This window comes from Nematolebias whitei, chromosome 13, assembly GCF_014905685.2.
Source record: "Nematolebias whitei isolate Nwh7 chromosome 13, NemWhi1, whole genome shotgun sequence".
Classification (NCBI taxonomy): Eukaryota; Metazoa; Chordata; class Actinopteri; order Cyprinodontiformes; family Rivulidae; genus Nematolebias; species Nematolebias whitei.
The window spans coordinates 7905339-7928891 of record NC_056510.1 but is presented as its reverse complement, the minus strand read 5'-3'; the positions used below and the strand labels follow the sequence as shown (position 1 = coordinate 7928891).

General features: G+C 41.7%; 2 protein-coding genes across 2 annotated transcripts; one reads left to right on the top strand and one right to left on the bottom strand.

Moving 5' to 3' along the window:
• Positions 1–1633: 1633 nt before the first annotated feature.
• On the bottom strand, positions 1634–18754 carry pms1 (PMS1 homolog 1, mismatch repair system component). Its single transcript, XM_037686278.1, has 13 exons — positions 18720–18754; positions 18232–18368; positions 17954–18136; positions 16499–16601; positions 16047–16210; positions 12334–12450; positions 10107–10229; positions 9186–9332; positions 8412–9103; positions 5746–6213; positions 4114–4244; positions 1948–2093; positions 1634–1866 (listed from the first exon to the last, which is right to left on the bottom strand). The coding sequence occupies exons 2-13, from the start codon at positions 18361–18363 to the stop codon at positions 1666–1668; spliced, it is 2607 nt and encodes an 868-aa protein (XP_037542206.1). The 5' UTR covers positions 18364–18368; positions 18720–18754; the 3' UTR covers positions 1634–1665.
• A 348-nt stretch (positions 18755–19102) lies between these two features.
• On the top strand, positions 19103–22939 carry ormdl1 (ORMDL sphingolipid biosynthesis regulator 1). The gene is made up of 4 exons (XM_037686277.1): positions 19103–19195; positions 19938–20117; positions 22058–22209; positions 22304–22939. The coding sequence occupies exons 2-4, from the start codon at positions 19944–19946 to the stop codon at positions 22437–22439; spliced, it is 462 nt and encodes a 153-aa protein (XP_037542205.1). The 5' UTR covers positions 19103–19195; positions 19938–19943; the 3' UTR covers positions 22440–22939.
• Positions 22940–23553: the final 614 nt, after the last annotated feature.

Here is a 23553-nt window from a genome sequence, read left to right as displayed (position 1 = left end):
GATGTTCTGCTGCCACGCCAAGTATTTATCAGCAAATGGCATTTTGTCAATTTCAGGGACACAATAAAGTAACAATTTGGTCCTCATTAAATCTTAAAATTAGGTAAATACAACCTTAAAATGAACCACACATAGCACACAACATATCTAACAAGAGTACAATATACAGAACACTAGAAAGTTCCTGGAGAAACTTAGCATGAGTTCTGTCAGACGTTTTGAATTAGAAAAATGGCATCTTTGTTCACGAATTACGTCGCCATAGTAACTCAAAACGCCAATAAAAGTAATAGCACACATCACGGCGCTGAGCTGGTCGTTTTGATATAAAATATGTGGGGGTACACGTTGTGGTTCAGGCCGCATTAAAGTTGATGGAAGAGTAAGATATAAAGTTAAGAAACCCTTGTCAGGTGGATAATAATAGGGTGGCTGCCATTCAAGGCAGTACCCTATTATACGCCCGTCTAACACAACAATCTATAGCAATAACCTGGATAAGCAAAGATATTTATAACCTTTGACCCTAATTTGTGACCATGACCTTGTAGCTAGGTTGATTAAAATTGTATGTGACACACAATCCATACGAAGTTTCTTTAAATTGTCAGGAGTGGATCAGAAGTTATGGTCTGGACAAGAGAAATTTTATGAATAGCGAGTATGTAATAATAAAAACTAAGCCAAAACTTGGAATCAATGAGTCAAAAAAATAAGTTTATTCTTACCTTTTCCCACAGGAAATAGGAAGATAAGCATCATCAAACGGGGCGTCATCATCAGTGGGACCACTTCTAGAAAAGCAGCAGACTGTGCTGCTCTGGAGCACACAGGTGTGCGTTAAGAAGGGTTGCAAGGGTTAATCCAAAGCACCTGGAGTCCATCGTTCTACAGACAGAAAGGTTTTTCACCTATGTGTGAGTGAGAGAGTGAATAGTTGTTTGTCTCGTTTGTCTCTGTGTCCCTGTGATGGACTGGAGACCTGTCCACCCGCCTCTCACACAGTGATAGTTGGACATGGGCACCAGTGAACCCCGCGACCCGAAAAGGAAGAAGTGGGTAATGGATGGATGGCCAGTCTTCACAGCAGATTCACGCCGAGGTTAGACTAGGGGCAAGGTTTCCTTCGTGCACCATCAACAATGATCATATCAGAGATTCATTTTAACAGCATTTCTTAGCGTCTGCATCTAGTCACTAGTTTAGCTTGTCCTAGGCCAGGGCTATTCAACTAAACTTCTCAGGGGGCCACAATTACTGAGCGCCAAGAGCTCAGGGGCCAGACATTCAGCAGTTATTGTCATTAAGTAAGTTTGTTTTATGGTTAAAAATCTAGTTTAATTTTAAAGTGAAGCAATTGGTGGGCTGAACTGAGTTCATCCGTGGGCCTGATTGGGTCCCCGGGCCACCAGTTGAATAGCCCAGTCCTAGGCACTTCTAACGCACCACAGTACCCCCCCACCCTCCCACACACTGAAGGAGATATTATGATAAAGCTCCAAAATATCACAAAATAAGAGCTCGGAGTAGTTTTTTTAATACAACGCACATTTTTTTTACTAGATTTTAACTCATTTGGACGAACTGGGAACTGACTGGTTAATGTCAGCCATGTTTGTAGAGACATTGCTCGTAAAGAGAAAATGAAGCGAGATTGAGTTTTTGTCACAACTCCAAAGGCCTGAACAGAGCCTTTGCTTCCTGGTCTGTAGAGGGGATGTCAGTTAGATGGTGGAGAAACGGTCGTCCGTGGATGCAGGTCCGGTTGGGCTCACCGAGCTGCCGGTCCATTTGTTGAACGATTTCCTCCACGTCCTTCCGAGGTAAATTAGTAGGCAGCTGTCGGGCCAGTCGAACCGCCTCGGCCTGTTAGCGCGGAGTCATTCATTAATAAAGCCAGTTAACGGGGATGAAATGCTCATTTTGAGTTCGTAGCATCTGTTTTACCTGTAGGTAGTTTGTGACTTTGAGCGGACGGCACTCTCGAACGCCGGAGGCCTTCCTGTGAAGAACTGCGGTCAGGATCTCCCTGAGGTCCTCCACGCAGAGAAAAGGCACGCAGTCTGCCATCGCTGTCACTTCCAGATGTCTGTCTGACATCGGGCCGAGCCAAAACAAGCAGAAAACAAGGATTAATACACTCTAGACGCCACTACTATCTCCAGGAAAGAATAATAAATAAATACTGTGGTTTACAGCCGAAACCCTGACCAAGAGCAACAATCCGAGGGCCAAATGGAGTGTTAAATGACTAACAGAGGCCCCGGGAGACTGGAAGGAAGCTGTCGAGGAAGGTGGAAGAATGATGGTTCCTCTTTTTATGAGGAAATGCTGCAAATCATGCACAAATTTCAATCTTCATCATGTGAAGGTGCAGAGACAGTTACAGCGTGGTGCATATTATCCACATTATATTTTTAATTCATACGTAGAATTAAACAGCACAAAAACAGGTTGAATGGAAATATTTTATATATTTTTTTAATTTTCTGAGAGGAGAAAAATAAATTGATGTAACGTTTGACAGGAAGTAGAAGAAGACGTTCAGGAACAGCCAAGTCTGGGACAAAGATTGAGCTGTTCGGCTACCATCACGAGAAGGCTGTTTGGAGGAATCAAAGAACGATGTAACAAAAGTAGCAAAAGGCCAGCTTAAAAGCTAAGTAACAAAAGGCTAGCTAAAGTAGCAGAATCACAGCTAAAAGTAGCAAAGGTTACCCAACAGTAGGAGGAAAAAAGCTCAAATCTAAAAATAAGAAAAGGCTAGCTAAAAATCCTAAAGTAGCAGAATAATAGCTAAAAGGTAAAAGCAGAAAAAAAACAGATAAACAGATAAGTAGAAAACTGTTAGCTAAAAGCTTAAAATAGCAAAATCGTAGCTAAAAGCTTAAAGCGGCAAAACTGTAGCTACAAGCTAAAAATACTAAAAGGCCAGCTACAAAGATAAGTAGCAAAAGGTTAGCTAAAAGCTTAAAAGGAATCATAGCTAAAAGCTTAACAAAGCAAGATTGGTTACAAGCTAAACTAGCTAAAAGTAGAAGAACCATAGCTAAAAGTTAAAAGTAGCAAAAGACAAGCTTAAAAGCCAAGTAACAAAAGGCTAGTTAAAATAGCAGAACCACAGCTAAAAGCTAAAGTGACAAAAGTTACCTAAAAGTACCAGGAAAAATAGCTAAAAATTAAAAGTAAGAACAATTTTGTTAAAAGCCAAATATAGTAAAATCATAGCTAAAAGTTAAAAGTAGCAAAAGGTAAGATACAAAGATAAGTAGCAGAAGGTTAGCTAAATTCTTAAAAAAGCAAAATTATAGCTAAAAGCAGCAAAAGTGTAGCTACAAGCTAAAAGTAGCAAAGGGTTCGCAAAAAGCTAAAGTAGCCTATAAAGACAAAGTTGCCTGTGAGCTGAAGTAGTTTACAAAAATAACAGTTTTTAAAAGACTAAAAGAGAAAAAATATGAATTAGTTTTTATGGGGAAAATGTACGTAAAGTAAAAAAAAAAAAAAAAAAGTTGTAAAAATCAAAAGTCACCCATCTCCAAAATCAATTGAACGTTTTGATAAACGAACAGTTAAATCAGCGCAACGTCTGTTGGAGTACATAGACTGCATCCACACAATGAAAACCAAATATTTTATTTATAACCAAACAGACATTTTCATTTATTTCTATTTCAAAAGTGTGTGGAAAACAGCACGAGCCGAAGAGAAGCCAGCCTCACGCAGCCGAAGAGACCGGCAACGAAAAATTCTAGGAATTTCTTAAAGAGCAACCGTTCTCATCACCTGCACACCGGGGTGGCAAACCTACCGTGAGACCACGCTGCCGGGCACAAAGCCAATGTCAAGTGAGGTGAAGCGCTCTGGCAACAAAAACAAGCAACCTTCACGGCACGCGGTTTGTTCTGAGCTAAAAAATACAGCCGACGTGACCCGGTTGGTATTAAGAACGTAACAAACAAGTTAATTATCAGAGAAATAACAATTAGATTGGATGAAGGGGGGCCCAGTTTATCACAAAATATTGTTTTATAGTTTGAGAAAAAACACAAACGTTCAGAGGATGGGGAAAAAAAAGATACACAACAAGATCCAAACCTGAATTTGTGTTTGTACCTGCAGTCAGTTTGATTTTAAATCCGTTGGCAACGAGCCGGGGGTCCGAAAAGACGACGCCTCCGTTCAGATCAGGTTTTTGTTTCTCCATGTTGCACAACGTCTCAACATATGCAGATCCTCCAAGATTTCTAGAAAACATTGAAAAAGAACCATCAGGATATTGAAAAAGGACATTTGTAGCGAGAAACCATCAACCTGAAAAACATGTGGCGGGTAATTGTAAACAAAAACAAACAGCAAGGATTTACAAACACTATGAAACCACATTTTATTCCACAAATTCAACGTTGAGACCAAGAAAGTAAAACATCTGAGAAAAAGAAGGGCGGGTCAGAGGAAAGCCAGGTCTGGTTCTGTTCTGGGCTCAGCAACACTTCCACAGATCATCGTCTGTAAACACAGTTTAAACAGATGCTGCTTAAAGCTCTATCAGACAAACAAGAAGTTATATATGAACACCATCCAGAATCGCTGCCATCTTCTCTGGACCAGAGCTCATTTCAGATGGACTGAGGTGAAGTCCAGAACCGTTCTGAGGTCAGACGGATCCAAATCTGAGGTTCTGTTTGGAAACCACAAACACAACATCCTGGAGGAGAGGGACCAGTCTGTTATCAGCTCACGGTTCACAAGCCTGCCTCTCTGATGGTATGGGGGTGCATTAGAAACTCTGTTATGAGCAGCGTACACATCTGGAAAGATTCAATCCATGCAAAATAGTAGCTACAGGTTTTAAAACATCTGTTCCATCCAGGACTGTTAATAACTCAATCAGACCAGAATGGGACAACAATCCCTCCAAACCTCCAACAACTGGTTCCTCTCAGGTCCTCCAGAACCTCCAACAACTGGTTCCCTAAGGTCCTCCAAACCTCCAACAACTGGTTCCCTCAGGTCCTCCAAACCTCCAACAACTGGTTCCTCTCAGGTCTTCCAGAACCTCCAACAACTGATCTCCTCAGGTCCTGGATGTCTCAGGTCTGTTAGAACTTGAGTTAGGGGAGTGGTGGAACAGAGGTTAGAGAAGGTGGACCTGTGACTGGATGGTTGTCGGTTCAACTCCCTGGACCGACATCAAAATGTGGGTGGAAAAGGTAAAACAGCCACACCTGCCTCCACCCTCATTTGCCCCACTCTGGGCCCCTGAGCAAGGCCCTCAACCCCCATCATCTGTTTTCAAACAGGTCTCTCTTGAAAATGAGTCCTCGTGACTCACTGAGACCACCTGGATAAATAAAGGTTAAATAAAAAATTAAAATAAAAATGAAGAAGAGTGGGGTTCTTCAGAGGAAACCTGGACCTGGAACCAATTTAGACGCGTTGCTGCTGTAAAATTCAACACGATTCTTTCTCTTTTTAAATAATCGTAGAATAGCGTAGTTTCAACACTATGTTCAGTTGTAAATAAAATATGGGTTTCTGAGATTTGCAAATCATTGCATTTTGTTTTTATTTACATTTTATGAAACGTCACAACTATAACAGTAAATAATGTTTCTCCTTTTATTTGACGAGCCTTTAAATGTATTCTGAATGTGCAAATCTATGAAAACTGAACGAGTGCAGCTTTTTTTCCCTTCAGGAACACAACAAGTCGGGTTTGATACAGAGCCCTGAGGGATACCTTACCCAGCTGTCAACTGGAGTGGGTTCTGCAGACTCACTGCGGGCAGAATGTTATTCTCTAGCAGTCTCTTCGCCAGCAAGGCTTCTTCCACTCGAAATGGGTTTAACATCATGAGCCTCCGTCCGCATAAAACGAGCCAGGCGCTCTGAGAGCCCAGCCGGTTTATAAGGCGGAGGCCCCGCGGCGCTGCGGCACCCTGCTGGGACGAGAGGCGCCGAAGCTGGAGGCGAAGGGCCGCCACGCTGCATGGGAGGGGCCGGGAAGTCTTCGCCGGAGGAGTCTTGGTCTTCTTCTGGCGCTGGGCAGAGAAGAGCTCGTCCAGCAGCTGCTGGTTGGACGGAGGGACCTTACGCTTCTGTCCCTGGACTCTGGTCCTCGAGGTCTCAGCTGGCTCTTTGGGGCCCGTAGCTGAGGCCAGCTTGGCCCTTTGGTCGTAGCGTTCCAGGCTTCTTTGTGCTCTCTCTTCGTACCTGCAGTAACCAAAAAACAAAAAGTTTTTAAAATTAAATTAATACTCAGCAGCCATTTCAGCGTTCTTTTATTTAAAAAGAGTAAAGACTTTGCACAAGAAGACGCGTTTCTTTGAAAGCTGATGTGATTTTGTAAAGTTTGAGTGTAATACCATTTGTGACAGGAGTCCAGCGCCAAAGTCGTCCGGTAGAACCCGACTCCAGATCTAGTTTCTCTGCAGCTGATTTTAAGAGGAAACGGTCTTCCTCCGAGACAAACTACATTAAATCACAGCTGAACACAGATCAGCTTCAGCCTGACAGGTCGTGCTAAAGCTGGGATTGTAGCGTTGCCAGGCGTTCATACGAGCGCGTCGCACAAAAGCCTTTTGTCTAATCTGAGCAGTTTATGAAGTTCATACATCTGTAACTGTAGAATCAGCCCCGCTCACAGCTTCAAATTCTAATTCAGAAGCATTCACTGATTTATTTTAGCTGATATTTAGTTTTTTTTATTGTTTGAATGTTTATGAAGCGTTCACACTTTGTGATCCATTTTTCTTCCGTACTTTTGTCGGCGTGATTCTCGTCCTGCAGTTTTCAAGTTATTTCAACAAATCAAAACGTTCAGCTCTTTCCGGACAATCCTGCTATGACTTTTGGTGCTACTTTAGCTTTTTGAAATATTTAGCCTTTTTTTTTTTGCCATTTTTCTCTCTTAGAAAATGAATTGAGCTCATTTTACATTCTTCAAATCTTTTTACAACCTTTTACTGCTCCTTCCACATTTTGTTCTGCTTCAGCTTCTTTCAGCTTCCTTGTGCAAATTTAAACTTTTTTTTTTCAGCTACTTTCAGCTAATTTCAGCTGTTTTATGATCCTTTCAGATTCTTTCAACGAACTACATCAGTGCTTTGTCTAACTTCTTTCTGCTAATTTCAGCTTGTTATGCGCCTTTCAGCTTATTTATGCAAGTTTCAGCTTTTTCTACTCTTTCAGCTGCTATACCCGTAGCTGGTTTATGCTAATTTAAGCTTTATCAGCTAATTCCACTTTTTTTTTCCACTAATTTCAACTTTTTCAGCCTAATTCAGCAAAAATGTGTTCTCTCCAATTCCTTCTTGTAATTTAAGCTTCTTTCTGCCTTTTTAGTTACATTTCAGCTGTTTTTTTCTTCTAATTTCAGCTTTTTTCAGATAATTTCTACTTTTTGTGCTCATTCCTGCTTCTTTCAGCAAACACGTTCTTTCTACTTTTTTTCTGCTAATTTAAACTTGTTCTACCTTTTCAGCTATGTTTTAAGCTAATTTCAGCTGTTTTCATATAAATTCAAGTTTTTGTGGTAATTTCTGCTACTTTCAGCCTAATTAACTTATTTATGCTAATTTCAGCTTTCAACTTTTTTCTGCTAGTTTCAGCTTTTGCTGCTAATTCAGATAATATTTAAGCTGTTTTATGTTCATTTTTAGCCTTTTCAGCCTAATTCCACATTTTTTAGCTCATTTCAGCTCTTTCCACTTCCTTCTGGTAGATTATGCTTCTTTCTGCCTTTTTGGCTAAATTTTTTTTCTAATTTCATCTTATTTTAGCTAAATTCCTATATTTTGTGTTCATTTCTTCTTATTTAAACCTAATTCAGAAAATATGTGTTCTTTCTGCATTCTTCTACTAATTAAGGCTTGTTCTTCCATTTCAGCTACATTATAGTATGTTTTTTTAGCTAATTTTAGCTGTTTTTCAGCAAGTTTTTTCTGCAACAAACACACTGCATTTTTGCAGGAAATGCAATTTCTCTAGTTACATTTGTCAATTTCAAGAGAACTTTGTGGGGTTTTCCTTCTGCGATGAGAAGATAAACATGTTTGTTTCTGTAATGTTTAAAAATTACTCTCAGAGTTTTACTGAGGTCTTCGAACTGATTATTGAGATATTTTGCTAACAGACTAAAGAAGACATGCAAACATATTATTTGCCAACCTAGGTTTGAACCAAGGGTTAATTTGTGTTAAACAGCATCTGTCAAAACAGAGGAAAACAAGACGGGACTCCTCTGGCTAGACAACATTTTACAGGCACAGCTGACTGGAAATTAGGATCAATTAAATTCCCAGATCGTCGTTTCTAAACGTTTTACGGGTCTGACATCCCCCCTCTCCGATCCTTTGTAAACATCGGATGGAAACAGCAGCTCAGAAACAGGTAAACGTCTGGAAACTCACTTCTTTCTGTCCTCCTCCTTCAGGTTTTTCCACCGCTCCTGGACGGCGACGCTGATGTCCTGCAGGCCCACGGCAGGGTTCTCCTTCAGGACCTCGGCTCGGGTCTCCTTCTCGAACAGGGCGGCGGGTGACAGCGGCGCCCTTGTGGTGCGGTTGCTGATCATGTCGTAGGCCATCAGAGCCGCTCGTTTCTCCGTGATGGCGTTGAGCGTCTTCTTACCCGGGCTTCTGGACTCGTCTGACCGCTTTGAGGGTTGGTGGATCTGGACGGGCTGCAGGGGTTCTCCTGATGTGGGGTCGGTCAGAGCTGTGCCTCGACTCCAGTCTTCAGCTGATATCCGTTTCATCCTCGTTTCTGCAGCTGAGACGTCAGCGCCTTGGAGCCGTTCGGAAGCGGTTTCTGTGGTCGCTTCGTGGTCGTGAAGAGGAAGGTCCGGCTGCAGCTCAGCTGGACTCCGAGCGACGATCCAGTCGTCAGCTACAGAAGAAGACGAGCTGCAGTTTGAGGCCTCCAGAGAAACGTCAGCACTTCCTGCGGAGTGAGACGTCTCCGTGAGACCGCTGTCAGTTCGGTTTGTGGCGGCAGCCTGGACAGGACTGGATGGAGACGTCTCCTCAGCTGGAGGGTCAGAACCGGACCGGAAGCCATAAAGAGACACCAGCAGAGCCTCGACTGCAGTCAAAACAGCCTCCTGAAGGTCACACAGAGGTCAGAGGGTTAACAAATGTGATCAACTCAACCCAAACCTGATCAAGTGCGATTTAGTCGGATACCTTGTTGTGAAGAAGGACCTGCGTTTTGTCCGGAGTCAGGTTTACGTCCACCGAAGACGGAGGGACGGTGACTTTGAGGAGGACGATGGGATATCGATGTCGGGACGTGTCGTCTGAATACTGAGCCGAGTAACGCTGACGCAGCAGCTGATCAGACATGGAGAAAACACGGCAGGGTTAGAGAGAATACATCTGGTTAGGGTCTGCAACCTGCGGCTCTGGGGCCACCTGCGGCTCGTTAGTAACTCATCTGCGGCTCTTTGACCAAAACTTAATGAAGTTAATTGATTTTTATACTCACAGCTGAAAAAAATAGTTTTGGCTGTTTAATTGTCAAATTTTTCTAAAATATTACCCCATGACTACTAGTAAGAGAAGAACTTTACTGATCCCGCTGGAAATTTTTGACGTACGTAGTAAGTTTCTTTCGGTTTCGACCATCTTAGCACCAACATAAATGGTTTGTTCCACTTTGGAGTAAGCTGTTTGGGGGACGAATCAGTTTTGTATTGTGTGTTTCCTTGACTGATGAAGCCTTCTGGATGGAAGGTGAAACGTTTCAGAACAAAAAAAAGAAACTGTCCAGATGAACTGACTGAAAATTGTTGGATTGCATACCTGGATTATTGAGCATGGACTTTGTTGGTTTACACGATGTGGTCTTTTTTTGTCTTAAGATGTAATAATATCAATAAATGTTAAGATTCATGATATCATTTTAGTTTTATAATGTCACCCCCACTGGCCAGAAAAGCCACCCTCCAACAAACTCAGCGGCCCATGGGCCATCAGTTGATAATCACAGTTGTAGCACGTTTTGTGGCTCCAGACACGTTTTATTTAGTGAGCAAAGGGAAAGAAACGGCTCCTTTGATCAAAAAGGTTTCAGACCTCTGGGTTAGAACGTTAAAATTAACTCACCTTAACGATTTCCTTCTGCTGGACGGGTCGGTTATTGACAAATACGAGCGTTTTCTCAGGAGTGGATGAGCTTGTACAGAAGAAATCAGCTCCGGGCTTCGGAAAGAAGCCGTCCAAGTCAATCTGGATCAAAAAAGAAAACGTAACAATCTTCAGAGTCTTAAAAACTGTTGTTTAAAGTCACCAGGGAGGAAAACATACAAAGAAAGGAGGGCTGGATTAACGTGCCTCTCCACCACGTTGCAGCACCGTGTTCCTGAGGGGGTTCAGGGTAGTTTGGGGTTAATTAAGTGTTTATGTTGCTGCATCTCATTAGAACCTGCACACTGAACTTTCTAGGATGACAAATGTCAAATTTTAATCCCCAAGCATCAAAAAACACGAGGAAAACTGCAGGTTTTCTTGTTTTTGTTTCACCTTCAAGTGAAATATTAGAACTTGTGTCTGGAGACTGACTTGTTGGCGTTGCTTTTAATCTAAACAGTCCCGTTCCTAATCCCAGGATCTGATGGATCATTTCTGCAGAGTTAATCTGAGCTCGCACGTTAACGTTTGACTGCGAGCCAAGCACCCGATCGTGGACGCCTGGGCTCCGGCCAGAGAATGTGGTCAGCTGGTGGCAGGCCAACTATTTCTGTGCCCTTTTCTCCCGAGTTCCTTCCTGATGAGGAGTGATTTTTGTTAGCTAAGCTTCGCTGTGCCGAAGGTAATCGAATTACCGCCGAGCTGCGACTTTCTGCGTGGTCACGGTAGGTGTCATGTGGCTCCTACCTGCTGTCCTCCTCCCAGATAATCTCATCTAACAGATGTAGAGCAGCTCTTTCCACCTTGTTGCTCTCTCATTTTCGCCGTTGCTGTTGTTATTTTGCTGATCAGTGCCCAGTTACGAGAACGCCCTTTGGCCTTTTACTCCCTGTAATCAAACAGAATTTTTCTCCTCCGTCTCTCCGAGAACAAAGCCCACCGATCCGCGGGAACTGTTGCACCGAGAGCCAGCACACAGCCGAGGACCTTTGGGGGCCAGAGGTGCCACTCTAACCCTCATAAAGTGCCCTTAATGAGCAGAAATGAGGCGAAGCGCATGTGGCCTGACCAGAAACTGCGGCTCTTCTAAAAACCAACACAGCCGGCGCACGCTGCAGCTAATAACGAGACAAATTCACGTGGAAAAACCTACAAACATGATCAACTAGGGGTGCACGATATTGGATCTATGGCTGATATTCTATATGTTGATATGTTAAAACTGGAATGGCTGATGTCCAATATTTAATTTTATCGCTAATATCGGCTGATACCGATACCATGCTGATAATATTGTGCATCCCTATGAACAACCTTCTATAATATCTGACAAGCTCGGGGTCATGATGGACTTTAAGAGCAGTAGATTGAGTTTATGTTGAGTCAGCAGTTTAAAAATGTCCAAGTTTTTAACAAAGTGGTAAACTTCGACACCGAAATGATCAAATGGTTAAGACAAAAAAAAAAAGTCCTCTTTGTGGAAATGCATTCGTAGTTAAACCTCCCTACAACAAGCCCAATTCCAAAAATAATGGGATGTTGCAAATAAAAGCAGAATTCATTGATTTGCAAAGTCATAATATAATTTTTCTGTTCACAGTGGAGCAAAGTAAACATATCAAACGTTAAAACTAATAAATTGTACATTTTTTGGGAGGAAAAATAAAGTAAATTTGGAATTTGATGGCAGTAACACATCTCAAAATAGTTGTTTCAGGAGCAACAAAAGGCTGTAAGTCAGTGGTACTAGTAAAAAAAAAAAAAACAGCTAGAGGAGCATTTTGTAACTAATTAGGTTAATTAACTAATTCTGGGTGTAAAAAGAACATTTTAGAAGTAAAGATGGGCAGGGGTTCTGTGGAAACTCTGTCTAAAAATAGAACAATTTCAGAATAATGTTCCTCAACACGTAATTGGGAAGACTTTGAATATCCCGTCATCTACATGAGAGAGCTTCAACCACAAATGCTGGTTAAAGCTCTATCTCACAAAAGAAGAAGCCATATTTGAATACCACCCAGAAACATTGTTATAGATGACCAAATAAACAAAACAAACTAAACACACTCTTTATCTGCAAGTCGTTTAGCTTGTATCATCAGAAACTTGTCCTGATTCTCCACGCCAGCTGCTGTCTGCTGCAGGTTAGATACTGACTACTCATCATCACAACCCTGCTTTTAAAAGCATCACTTTACGTCACCTCTGGCTGCTCCTGGCACTGGTGACACGGGAGCAGGTGAGCCACAGAACTGGACCCCAGCACGGCGAGGAGGGCGCTCCTGACGTCGGCCATCTTAGCTTTCTGCCAAACGACCACCTGGAAGAATAAAAGTCCTCCGTGAGTCGTCAACATGACACAGAAACACCTGACCCAAAACAGCTAGAGTTTGTACACTTTAAGGCTTTTAAAGGATATAAACAAACCGAAACGAGGCTGTAAACAAAGCACTTTGATTTTCATAATTTACTAAACAAACGTGAGCGTAAATACGAAGAAGTACATCAAAATTGTTGGACATCTTCATACCAAACTTCCCTGGATGAAGTCATTGTTCACGTATTATCAGTCACTTCAGCTGTTTCCGTAGGTAAACAAACACACGTGGTAATTGGCAGCGCATTTTGCTTACAAATTTTTTAGGGATGCACGATATTATCGGCATGGTATTGGTATCGGCTGATATCAGCGATAAAGTTAAATATCGGCCATTCCATCAAAAAAACTCACCGATATAAAAGGCTTCCGTTTTAAGTTACTTTTTAAATTAAGAAACTGTCAAGTTTATCTATTAATGCACTACTACTTATGCACTTTTCACTTGTGAACAAGTTGAGTTAAGATTTGTGAAAATTGACAAATTTGCACTGTTCGAGTGTTGTCATTGAGTTAGAGAGTAAATGTCATTAATAAATTTGACATTAAACATAATCCAAGTTGAAGCGTTACATCATTTTCAGACCCTTTTTGGCATCTTCATTTGGTCGCACACCAAACTGATAAAGACCAAGCAGAATAATGTATTTTAATTCTACAGCAGAGAAAGCTATGTAGCATCTGTAAGTAAGTCTAGGGGGGAAATATCGATATTGGTATCAGTTATCGGCCAAATAAGTTTTAATACATTGATATATCGGATATCGGCCAAAAATCCAATATCGTGCATCTCTAAAATTTTTAACTTAAGGACATGTTAACCATCAAGCTTTGGTAAAAAAATTGTTAAACCGTGACGTGTAAAAATCATTACAGGTCTTTAAAAAACAAACAACTCAAAGCAGAAACAGAATTAGGACGCGTTGGAGCTTCTGGACAGCTCATAAAAATCTAAACCACCCTCCAAGCCCAGCTTTCGTGGTACTGGTAAGCATACAGCAGATGTCAGGGGTTGGTTTCTTCAGAAACTGTTGAAGCACACGCCTGATAACAAGTGCTCGGTTTGGCAGAAGCGAGATCGGTGGTGCAAACAGTTCCTGAAGAAGCTGTGAAACATGACACGGGGCAGAAAGTGGAGCAGGAGGTGAAGGATACGACCAACTGACAGCTGATTGCACGAACTGGGCCCCGCCACCATCTCAGAACCGATTTCTGCGGCAGGTATAAGGCGGATGTGCTCAAACCCACCGACAGTTCATTTCTCCTTCCTGGGAGTTTTTTAGCTGTTTCCAGGAGGCAAATGGGTATAAAAACAGACTCATGGGTCAGCGACTCACATTAGGAAGGAAACAGCAGGAAACTGGAGAGCGGTTCTGCTCTCATCAAAGGGCTCGATTCATAATTTTCAAAACGAGATCGTCTGTTTGCAAATCTGGATCCAAACTCAGTCGATGTCACGCAAACCTTTCATTTGGATTCAAACTTGTGCCAGAAAAACTTAAACAAATGATGAGTTTGCAGGCTTTTAAAAACCTTTTTATTTTGTTTGTTACTGAATATTTTTGCTAATTAAGACTGAATAGTGAAAACAAGACGTCCTGCTTGACTATTTTACTCTAATATTAAAGCACCAACGCATCAGTATTTATAAGCAATACATGTACAGTCGGTACATCAATTAAAGGACAATGCTGCAGAACTGAGCAGATAGTTTCTGCTTGTTCTTCAGATTCTGCGATAAAATATTATTCTAATAATCCAGCTAATTTTATAGGAAGTATTTCTTAGTTATACTAGCAGACGGAGCTTAAGCTTGGGCAGAGTTAATGAAATGATGCTAAACAGAGGACTGAGGATCACTGCTTCTCACAGAATCTATTTTTCTCAGTAATGTTTATATATCAAACTGACTGATTTATTTTTAGTTAAAGATATGAAACCTGATTTAAAGTAGCGGTCTGAGTGATAAAATTTCATTCTGTAGAGGTCTGACTCCACAGTCTGTGCTCTTGCAACATGACTGCTGTAGATGTACTAGGTACATGTATTTTATTAAAACTGATGTCGATTTTCAGCCAAGCTTGGAACAACCATGAGAAATGTAACGAGGACACCTAGTGGTCAAACAGTATACAGCACCTCGTTTGAGCATAAAAAGGGTTTAAAACAGTAAAACTCTGTAAAAATAAAAAGATGGTAAATGTACAAATAATACTATTCTACTGCAGACACTCTGGACCTGAGATAGTTTATGCTTCGTCTTCACCTCGTTTATACTTTCATTCAGGCAAAAAATTGGAACGGGGGTTGTTTGCAGCTAATAAAAGGTTTGATTTGGTCCATCCTACAAATCCATGAAAGGTCCAAGTCTCTGAGGGTCAGAGATGTCCAGGGGACCTTCAGTTTGACCGTAACGCATTTAATCCTGGATCAGGATTCCACATTCTTGTTGGAACAAAATGGAGCAAAAAGACCAAAAGCCTGGTTCTGTAATGGTTCTGGGCTTGAACCAGGGTTCTGATGGCAGCAGCAACATCTGATGCCTTCAAGGACCACATCTTTTTGTGGGACGTTTGAGCATTTTGCACTAAAACGATATACGGTAGTCCCTCGCTACTTTGCGGTTCGTCTATCGCGGTTTTTCAGAATAAGATTGGACATGACACACAATCGGCTGAATGATGGATGAGCCGCACGTCGGCATGATATTTTTATTTAAAATAAATTATTTTAAATTATTTGACACCTGCTGCACCTTTCTGCAACCGACAGCTGCAGAAAAAGCTTCCTCCTGCACCTCTGTGCAGTCCATACTGCAGGATAAGCGTCCTGCTGCAGCTGATCAGCTGTTCTCCGTGCAGAGCGGAGAAGTGGGCGTGGCCAAGAATGCTTGCAGGTAGCTGAGAGCAGTCGAGGCAGAGAGAGGGAAATCATGACATTCTGTGCTCTTTTAGAGTGTTTAGAGTTTAGAAACATTGTTTAGACGATTGCAAGAGTGTGGGAAGGGTTTAAAACGCCTTAATATATATATATGTATATAAATAATAAAATAAACTACTACTTACTACTTGTACTACTATGCCTACTTCGCGGTTTTTCATTTATTGCGGGGCTTCAGGGTACGGATCCCCCACGATAAAAGAGGGACTACGGTAAAGCCACATTCGGCTCACGATCCAAAGGTTGAGGAAGAGAAAGGGACAGGTTCTGGACGGGCCCACTTGGAGTCCTGATCTTTCCCTCAAACAGAAAACCCAAACATGTGACGAGGACGACCACAAACTGTTGGACACCTGAAGAGAAAGTCAAACCTGAAACTCTTCATCGCTCAAACTCCTCGTCGTCAGAACATCTTTAAGAGTCAGGATCAGAACCGACATAAAGTGTGGAAAACAGAACCTGAAGCAACTTTTACTGGAACAAGACGCAGCCTGAAACAAAGCTGTCGAGACGAAACCTGAAATATCTCAACTTCATACGATCTGCAGTAAAATATCGGAGTCAGAGCAAGCAGCTGTGTCCAAGACTGACTTACTGACCTTATTATGAACCAGCGTTAGTCTGAGCTCCGGTTTTATGACGGCGTAGGCCATCAGCAGGTCCTGCACCTTCCTCAGTTCCTCCTTGCACCTCCTTGTAGAGGAGTAGTACTGCCGTCTTACAGGAAGGTTCTTGAAAAGCTTCATCACGCTCACCGTTGTACCTGGAAAACAACGGCGAGACGTCAAAGAGGTTCTGACACGTAAATGTTTCCCTGCAATGTTTTGACCCTGTTCTAAAAAAAAACATACCTTTTTCTTTTAACTACAAATTGTAACTATTAACTTGCTCTTACAATCTGATAGTCTGAATAGTTTAATATTAAACAATAAAAAAAAATGTTTTTTCAGATTTAAAGCTAGGTTTTGCTAGCAAAGCATTTATATTTTATTAAAAACAGTTTCTCGTTTTGTTGCTCAGTATTGGACTTAAAAAATGATCGGACACTCGCCTTGCCCTAAATGAGACGGCTTCTGTGAAACGATGCCTCCTGTAAAGTCCAGTGTGTACTGGGTGCTGACGTCATCCTCCTCTGTCTTTGTGGTAACAGCCACCTGGAGGGAAACAGCACGAACACCAAGTAAAAAAATAACAAACATCCTACACAAACTGTGAAGCACAGAGGAGGAGGGGTGATGATTTGGGCTTGTTTTGCAGCCATGGGACCTTGGGGCCTCACGCTTGTCCTTTTCCATGCAAAAGCTCAGATGTATCAATAATGTCTGACCATTTTTTAGTAACCTCTGCAGGCGTGCACGGCTCTGGCTTCACACCATCACATCTCTTGAGCTTGGCGCTGATGCCAGAGGACGGTGTGCCAAACATGCTCCGTTACATTATTTAGGAGCATCTCTAACTCGCATTGTGTGAAATTCTCCATTTTGCTGCATGTAGATGTTATTTTTGACTGCGCGGAGACAAAAATCACTTGTGCGACGCTTATTCATGTCTACGAAACTGAAACGTGTCATCGGAGGCGTCTCTGTACCACCTACACATACTAATCAACACGCGTCTCTAGTCTTGTCTCTTTAATTATTTGAAATGTTTAGATTAGAATCTTTAAATCTGAAATGACAGTTAAAACCTCTCTGACTCTTACTCATGTGTGCTCGGTTTAAGATTGCTGGGATGTACAAAAGAAATGGACGCACGGTTATACAGTCACCTGGATATTTTTCTGGTCATAAGAACCGGCATGTTTCAGTTATAGGCATAGCATCCAAGCAAACATCATCAGAAGCTTCTGTGAAGGACTGCAGGCTGGTGCCTCCATTAGTTAGGCGCTAACAGACGCCTCTGAAGCTTCATCAGATTTACGTTAATGGATGATGGCCAAATACCAAAGCAATTTTTTTTGGGAGCTAGCTGAAGGAACAAGATCAAGTTGTCGACTAAATAAGAGTATGGTTTTGACCATAACTAGTACAAGAGCACTGCAGACAGAGAGAAATGGCGCCAGAAAACGTGGCAATACAAGTCTCTATTCGAGGATCGCCTAACACAGAGACGTCATAGGGTTCCAGTGATGCAGACATCAGGAAATTCACACGTCTTTGTTCACAGGGCTCCAAGGCTTTACCAGGCTCTAAAATTATTCAAACTTAACCTTAAATGTACAAAAATACAGTCACTGAGTTGAACACAAACTCCTCTGTGGACAAAAGGTTTCTTGAATCAAATGTGAGACCATGTATCAGACAGCTGAGCTGAAGCTTGGACCAAACTATGGGATGGACATAGCTTTTCACACACAGCTTTCTATTTCGTTAGAAAAAAAAATTATGACCATGAAATTTGATGGAAATATAAGTACACTTATTTTATAACCTGGAGAATATCATTAGCCATTTGTCCAAATAGGGGAAACCAGTACGAATAGCTTTGGCGTTTTAATAGTTTTCACCTCAGCAATGGCGCAGATGGATCCGAGCGCTTCCCCCCTGAAGCCATACGTTTCCAGACGCTCCAGATCTTCGTGGCTGCAGATCTTTGAGGTGAAATGTCTGACAGCCATCACAGGAGCGTCTGCAGCTTTGATTCCATCACCGTTGTCCCGTACCTCTATCCGGTCCAAGCCAAAGTTCTCCTTCAGTGTGAAATTCAAGACATACAGCTGGTGACTGAAGCTACAGGAAGTTTACTTTGTTGTCGGCACAAAGAAACAGATCATCTGTATCGTACCAGCTTCACGTCGATGCTTGAAGCTCCAGCATCCAGGGAGTTTTCCAGAAGTTCTTTCACAACATTCCCAACGGAAGTGATGACCTGGGAGCTGGACAGCAGCCGCACAGTGTCTGATGGCAGCTGCTTCATGACTCCTGAAACCACAAAAAGTCTGTTTTTATTCGGTAGCTTTGACAGTTTTTTTTATAAACTACACAACATGAAATTGAAATAGCTGGTTACCAGGCTTGGAATAGTTATAAGGAATAGTGGATAAGTTCTACATTTTAGTCCAAGACTATTTACCCAAACCAAAATGACAGGGAGACCGTCAAGTCCTATAAAACCGACTTTAAGTCGTTAAAATGTTATCATCTAACTATTGTATATTTGGGGGGTTCATGGACTCGTTAGTTGACAATTACATTTGAATATTTGTGTAAATTTATCTTAAGAGTCACACTCATGTATTGACCCCTTAAAAACGAACAAAGTTAACCACTTACTGTCTTTATATAGCACTCTGCGTCCTCCTAAAGCTGTTTACAATTTTAACAGCCGCATCCGGAAATGTGCTCTTTCCCGCCCCCCGTGCTGCACGCTGATTGGTAGGAATTATTAAAAGGGCGGGGACAGAGAGTTAGAACTTCCGGGAACATTCTACGCTGAAAATAAATCTGACAGGTAGCGTTCGGTCGGGTCGTGTTTAGTAGGAATCGATCTTCGGGTTCGCATAAAGCTGTACAAATTAGGCCACATTTAAGTCATAATATTAAACATTTCTGATGTAATCTGATAACATTAAATCGTGTTCGTTTAACGACAGAGGGAGGGCGGGGCTATTTCGAGGGTGTTTATATTCAGCCGTTTCACCCCGACGTCTACTTCCGCCAGAGTCACTGCGCAGTCACAACAACAAGAGGACGAACCAATTCTCGCCATAGTTGTTTATATAAAAACCTGCTACTGCTCGCCGTTACATGTAAGTTTACAGCATGCTGTTTATGCCTTTTTTTATCTTAACGTTACTTAATATTTGTTATTTATGCCGCTAACTAATCTATCTGAGAGATATTGGTGGATGGGCCCCGGCTATGTAGTGAAAACAAAAGAAATTGGGACACATTATGAAAATGAAAGGCTGCAGGACTGATGCAGGTTACATCTAAGCCGAGCTTTGCGAGTTAAATAATTAGTTTAACTTTATTTATTAGCTTGTTTTCTTTTACTCGTGGTGTTGTGGGATATCACAAAATCATCAAGCAAATAGACGGAGCCATTGTGTTTTGAATAGCCTGGTTTGTTTACAAGTAGTTTTTTTGTTTTCAAATGAACTTTCTGGCAGATTTGTTGCAGTTGCATTTAAACAAATGCCTATATTAGACAAATGCTTTCAAATGAGTTAGCTTTATGCTTTTAAAGTGACCTAAATACTCCCAACAGTTAAAACATTTTATCTTTGTTTTGTAATCCAGTCTGGCAGCTGCAAGTGTGCCAGACGACAAAGTTCAACAATATTGCACAAGTTGTGTTATCACATGTGGGCTGACAGAAAAGGGGCAAAGGGCTACAGCAGCTTGATGGTTTATTTATTAAACCCTTATAAAACAAGCTTCACGGTTTGTCAAATTGCAACTGCTGCAACATGTTGAAGCTCCGAAGGATAACAAATTGGATGAATTGCATCTGTGTTGGTACTAATGAAGTGTTTTTTCTGCCCACAGACCAGCATGAACGTGGGTGTGGCACACAGTGAGGTGAACCCAAACACCCGGGTGATGAACAGCCGGGGGATCTGGCTGACCTATGCCCTCGGCGTCGGGGTTCTTCACATCGTGCTCCTCAGCATCCCCTTCTTCAGCGTTCCCGTGGTGTGGACTCTGACCAACGTCATCCACAACTTGGTGAGTCGCTCACCAACTAACCAGACGGGGTTGGATGTCCGATGCTTGTGCGCACATTAAACCGAACCATCTGGTCTGCTGTGCATGTGTGGGGACCTTTTCTGTCTCGGCACTGACTTTTTTTAAATGTGACAAAACTCAGATAACGATGAAGCCGACACGGCAGCTCTTTACCATCCTCTGGTCATGTAACATAAAATCTGGGCTTTGTTCTGAAAATCGTCAGCAAATGGATGAGTAAACACGAGCTTTTACTTGGAAGATTTTTGAAGCAGATGGGGTCTGCTGATTCCACAAACCTCAATTTCTAGAGAAGAATGAAGGTTTTCGTGACTTTGCGGCTAACTTTGTTGTATTGGGGGAAAATTAAAGCTGCAAGATCGAAGAATGGACATGTTTACGCTCGTGTAATGTCACCTTTCCTTTTATTGAGGCTTTTGATCTTTTTTTTTTTTCAACTGAAGACACAAATAATTAAATCTTTTAGGAACCCGTGTCATCTTTTTGCTGAATCCAAGGTTTCACTAGTTCGTAGTTTTTGAGCAGCTTCATGTGACGTTCGCTGCATTCTCAGTTTCCTTGCATGAGTTGTGCATTACCTTTTTAAAAAAAACAATAATCATTATAATTGTTGTTGTTTTGGCTGCTCCCTTCAGGGGTCGCCACAGTGAACTAACTCTCATGAAGACTTGGCAATTGTTTTTACACCGAATGCCTTTCCTGGTTCAACCACAGCCCACCGAGCTACCACAGCCCTGTGTGTGGAGCAGAAAGCTGCCGTCTAGGGCACCCAGGGAAGCAGATGGTGGAGGTTAAGGATCTTGCTCAAGGTCATAAAGTGGGGTAATGAGGGTGGAGACGGGTGTGGGTGTGTCACGTTTACCACTCACATTTTGATGTCAGTCCGGGGAGTCGAACCGTTGACCTTCCTATCACAGGCTCACCTTGTTTAACCTCTGCGCCACCACTCCCCATACACTTGCGCTTCACTTAATTATCAAAAAATCGGTCAGTGTCCATTATTGTCTGCCCATTTTCATTTCCAAAGTGTACTCTAGCAGATTAGATCTTACACTTGGGGACAGGTGAGGTGCGCAACAAAATAACGTACAAGACGGGGTTTCTACTAATTTCAGTTAAATTTTAAAGGTTTTAAGTTTAAGTGTACAAAAAATAAATAAAACAAACCATTTTCAAGGGTGAAGTGACCAGATTCTTTTGCTCAAAACACTGAATGTCACATTCTTCAGGCAGGACTGTTGCATGATGGGAGTTGTAGTTTTATCTGAAATCCTCAGAGTGGTTGAACGCCAGGAAAAATGTCGGAAGAAACGACGAGTGAACAAATTTATAAAGTTTAGATGCAAGTGATCTTTTATGTCCTAAAAATGGAAGATTTGGACTCGGCTCACATTTTTAAAGGTTTAAAATTTACACGATTAGATGTGGGACTTTTTAAACCATTTTGCGAGCCGTGCACATGAAAATAAACTTGATTTTAAAAATAAATACTTTTTTTTTTTAAATGGCCAGTACACAGTGAAATGACCTCATGTCCTGAGAACTCTGCTGTTTTCAGGTACTTTGAGCCGTATCGATCAGTTACACAATCGTCTCTCGGGGGTCTCGGCGTCTGCTTCCAATTAATTTCAAAATAAAACTCCGTACGTGTTTAAAATAGTTTAATATTCAGCTTTGAGAACATTAGTTTTAATTACTGATTCTCTGCCAGTTCGAGCAGAAACTCGTTCCACTTTTGACCGAGCTGTAGTTAAACGCTCCTTTCATTTGTCAATAACTCTGATTAACTCTTTACAAATGGGTCTTTTTTTTAAATCTTACTGAAACTGTTTTACTTTGTTTAAAAAAAAAACTAAAAACATTCTAGTTAATGAACGTTACACTTGCCTTGTTTAGTTATTTTTGTTGTTCGGCTGCAGGGGATGTACGTTTTCATGCATGCGGTAAAAGGAACGCCTTTTGAGACCCCGGACCAGGGAAAAGCCAGACTTCTTACTCACTGGGAGCAGCTCGATTACGGCGTGCAGTTCACCTCTTCCAGGAAGTTCTTCACCATTTCGCCCATCATCCTGTAAGTTCTCTCTGCAGCATCTCAACAAAGCCCGTGAAAGTGGTTTTTTTTTTTTTTTTGGATCATGCTCAGCTCGGCTGTTTCTCTCCCGCAGATACTTCCTCGCCAGTTTCTACACGAAATACGACACGACCCACTTCGTGATCAACACGGCCTCGCTCCTGAGCGTCCTGATCCCCAAGCTGCCGCAGCTGCACGGAGTGAGGATCCTGGGCATCAACAAGTATTGAGTTCTTGTCCAAGCCGTGCCTCTTGGCGTCAGGAGCGTAATCGTGTCGTCCGTGTACTAAATCCCGCGGTCTGAGCGAAGACTGCCGTCGGGATCAGGAATGACAGAAAAACGGGAGGCGTTTGTTAATGCCGTGTGCGTTACTAACTTATGCGAGTATTTAATTGTGTATTTTGGGCCTGCATTGACCTGGGCTGGCCCAGGCTGCGGACAGGCTTCTGGTTCACTTTAATTTAGTTTTTTTTTTACTTTCCCCCTCCGTCACACGGTGACAGATTGTAAGTATTGTAGCCACAAAGGATGCTCTTAAGTATTTTTCGCCATGTTTACTGTGTTTTGGTCCACTATCATTTAGTTTTAGGTGATGGAATGGTTCTTTTATTTTTTTTTTGCTTCATGATTTCTGAGAACGGTGCAGGCTTGTTGTCTTTGTTCAGCATTTGTTTAAATTTTTTTTTTCTGTGTAGATAAGAAATTACTGAGGGAGGTTTACAGCATCTGTGAGGGGAAAAATAAACATGTAGCTACTCTTTAGACGACTTTTTGCTTTAATCGGAGCAGCGAGTCCTGCTTTGGTTAGCTGAAGGTTTCATTTTTATTTTTTTTGTTCCTAACCTTTAATAAAACGTGTCTGCTAGATCCTTCTGTTTCAGATCTACGCTTCAATTCCTTAATTTCGAAACTTTTATTCTATATAAAAAACTTTTGGTTAAGACTCTCCCATCAGAATAACAAAATAATTAACTAAAAAGCCTGTTTTTATTCAGGTGACGCAGCTGTAAATAATATATTGAATTTTGCAGCCTTGGTGGTAGCTGAGACTGATCCCAAACACACATTCTGAGCACCAACAGATTGCAGGCGGTTTCTAACGTTGCCATTAATTACAGAAAGTAAAATTATTTCAGCAAAAAACACCGGATGGATTTTAATGAAACTTCTGGTAAAACGATGAACATCCACATCTGATTGAAGCCAGCCCAATTCAAGATGGCCGCCTCAGCCAACTGAACTTAGAAAACACAAAAGCGTTGTTGACAAAACGAGCGACAGTTAGGCTTTTTTCTTTTGTTTGTAAATTCTCAAAAGTTTCAAAATGACTTGCTGAATTTTGG

Bases quoted from the DNA above. Each gene is read 5' to 3' on its own strand.
- pms1 (XM_037686278.1), bottom strand. From the start codon at position 18,363: ATGAAGCAGCTGCCATCAGACACTGTGCGGCTGCTGTCCAGCTCCCAG. The intron at 18,137-18,231 runs GTACGATACAGA...TTCACACTGAAG, and splicing joins CAAGCATCGACGTGAAGCTG to GAGAACTTTGGCTTGGACCG. The intron at 2,094-4,113 runs GTACAAACACAA...GCCCGATGTCAG, and splicing joins TAAAATCAAACTGACTGCAG to ACAGACATCTGGAAGTGACA.
- ormdl1 (XM_037686277.1), top strand. From the start codon at position 19,944: ATGAACGTGGGTGTGGCACACAGTGAGGTGAACCCAAACACCCGGGTG. The intron at 20,118-22,057 runs GTGAGTCGCTCA...GTTCGGCTGCAG, and splicing joins CCAACGTCATCCACAACTTG to GGGATGTACGTTTTCATGCA. The intron at 22,210-22,303 runs GTAAGTTCTCTC...TCTCTCCCGCAG, and splicing joins ACCATTTCGCCCATCATCCT to ATACTTCCTCGCCAGTTTCT.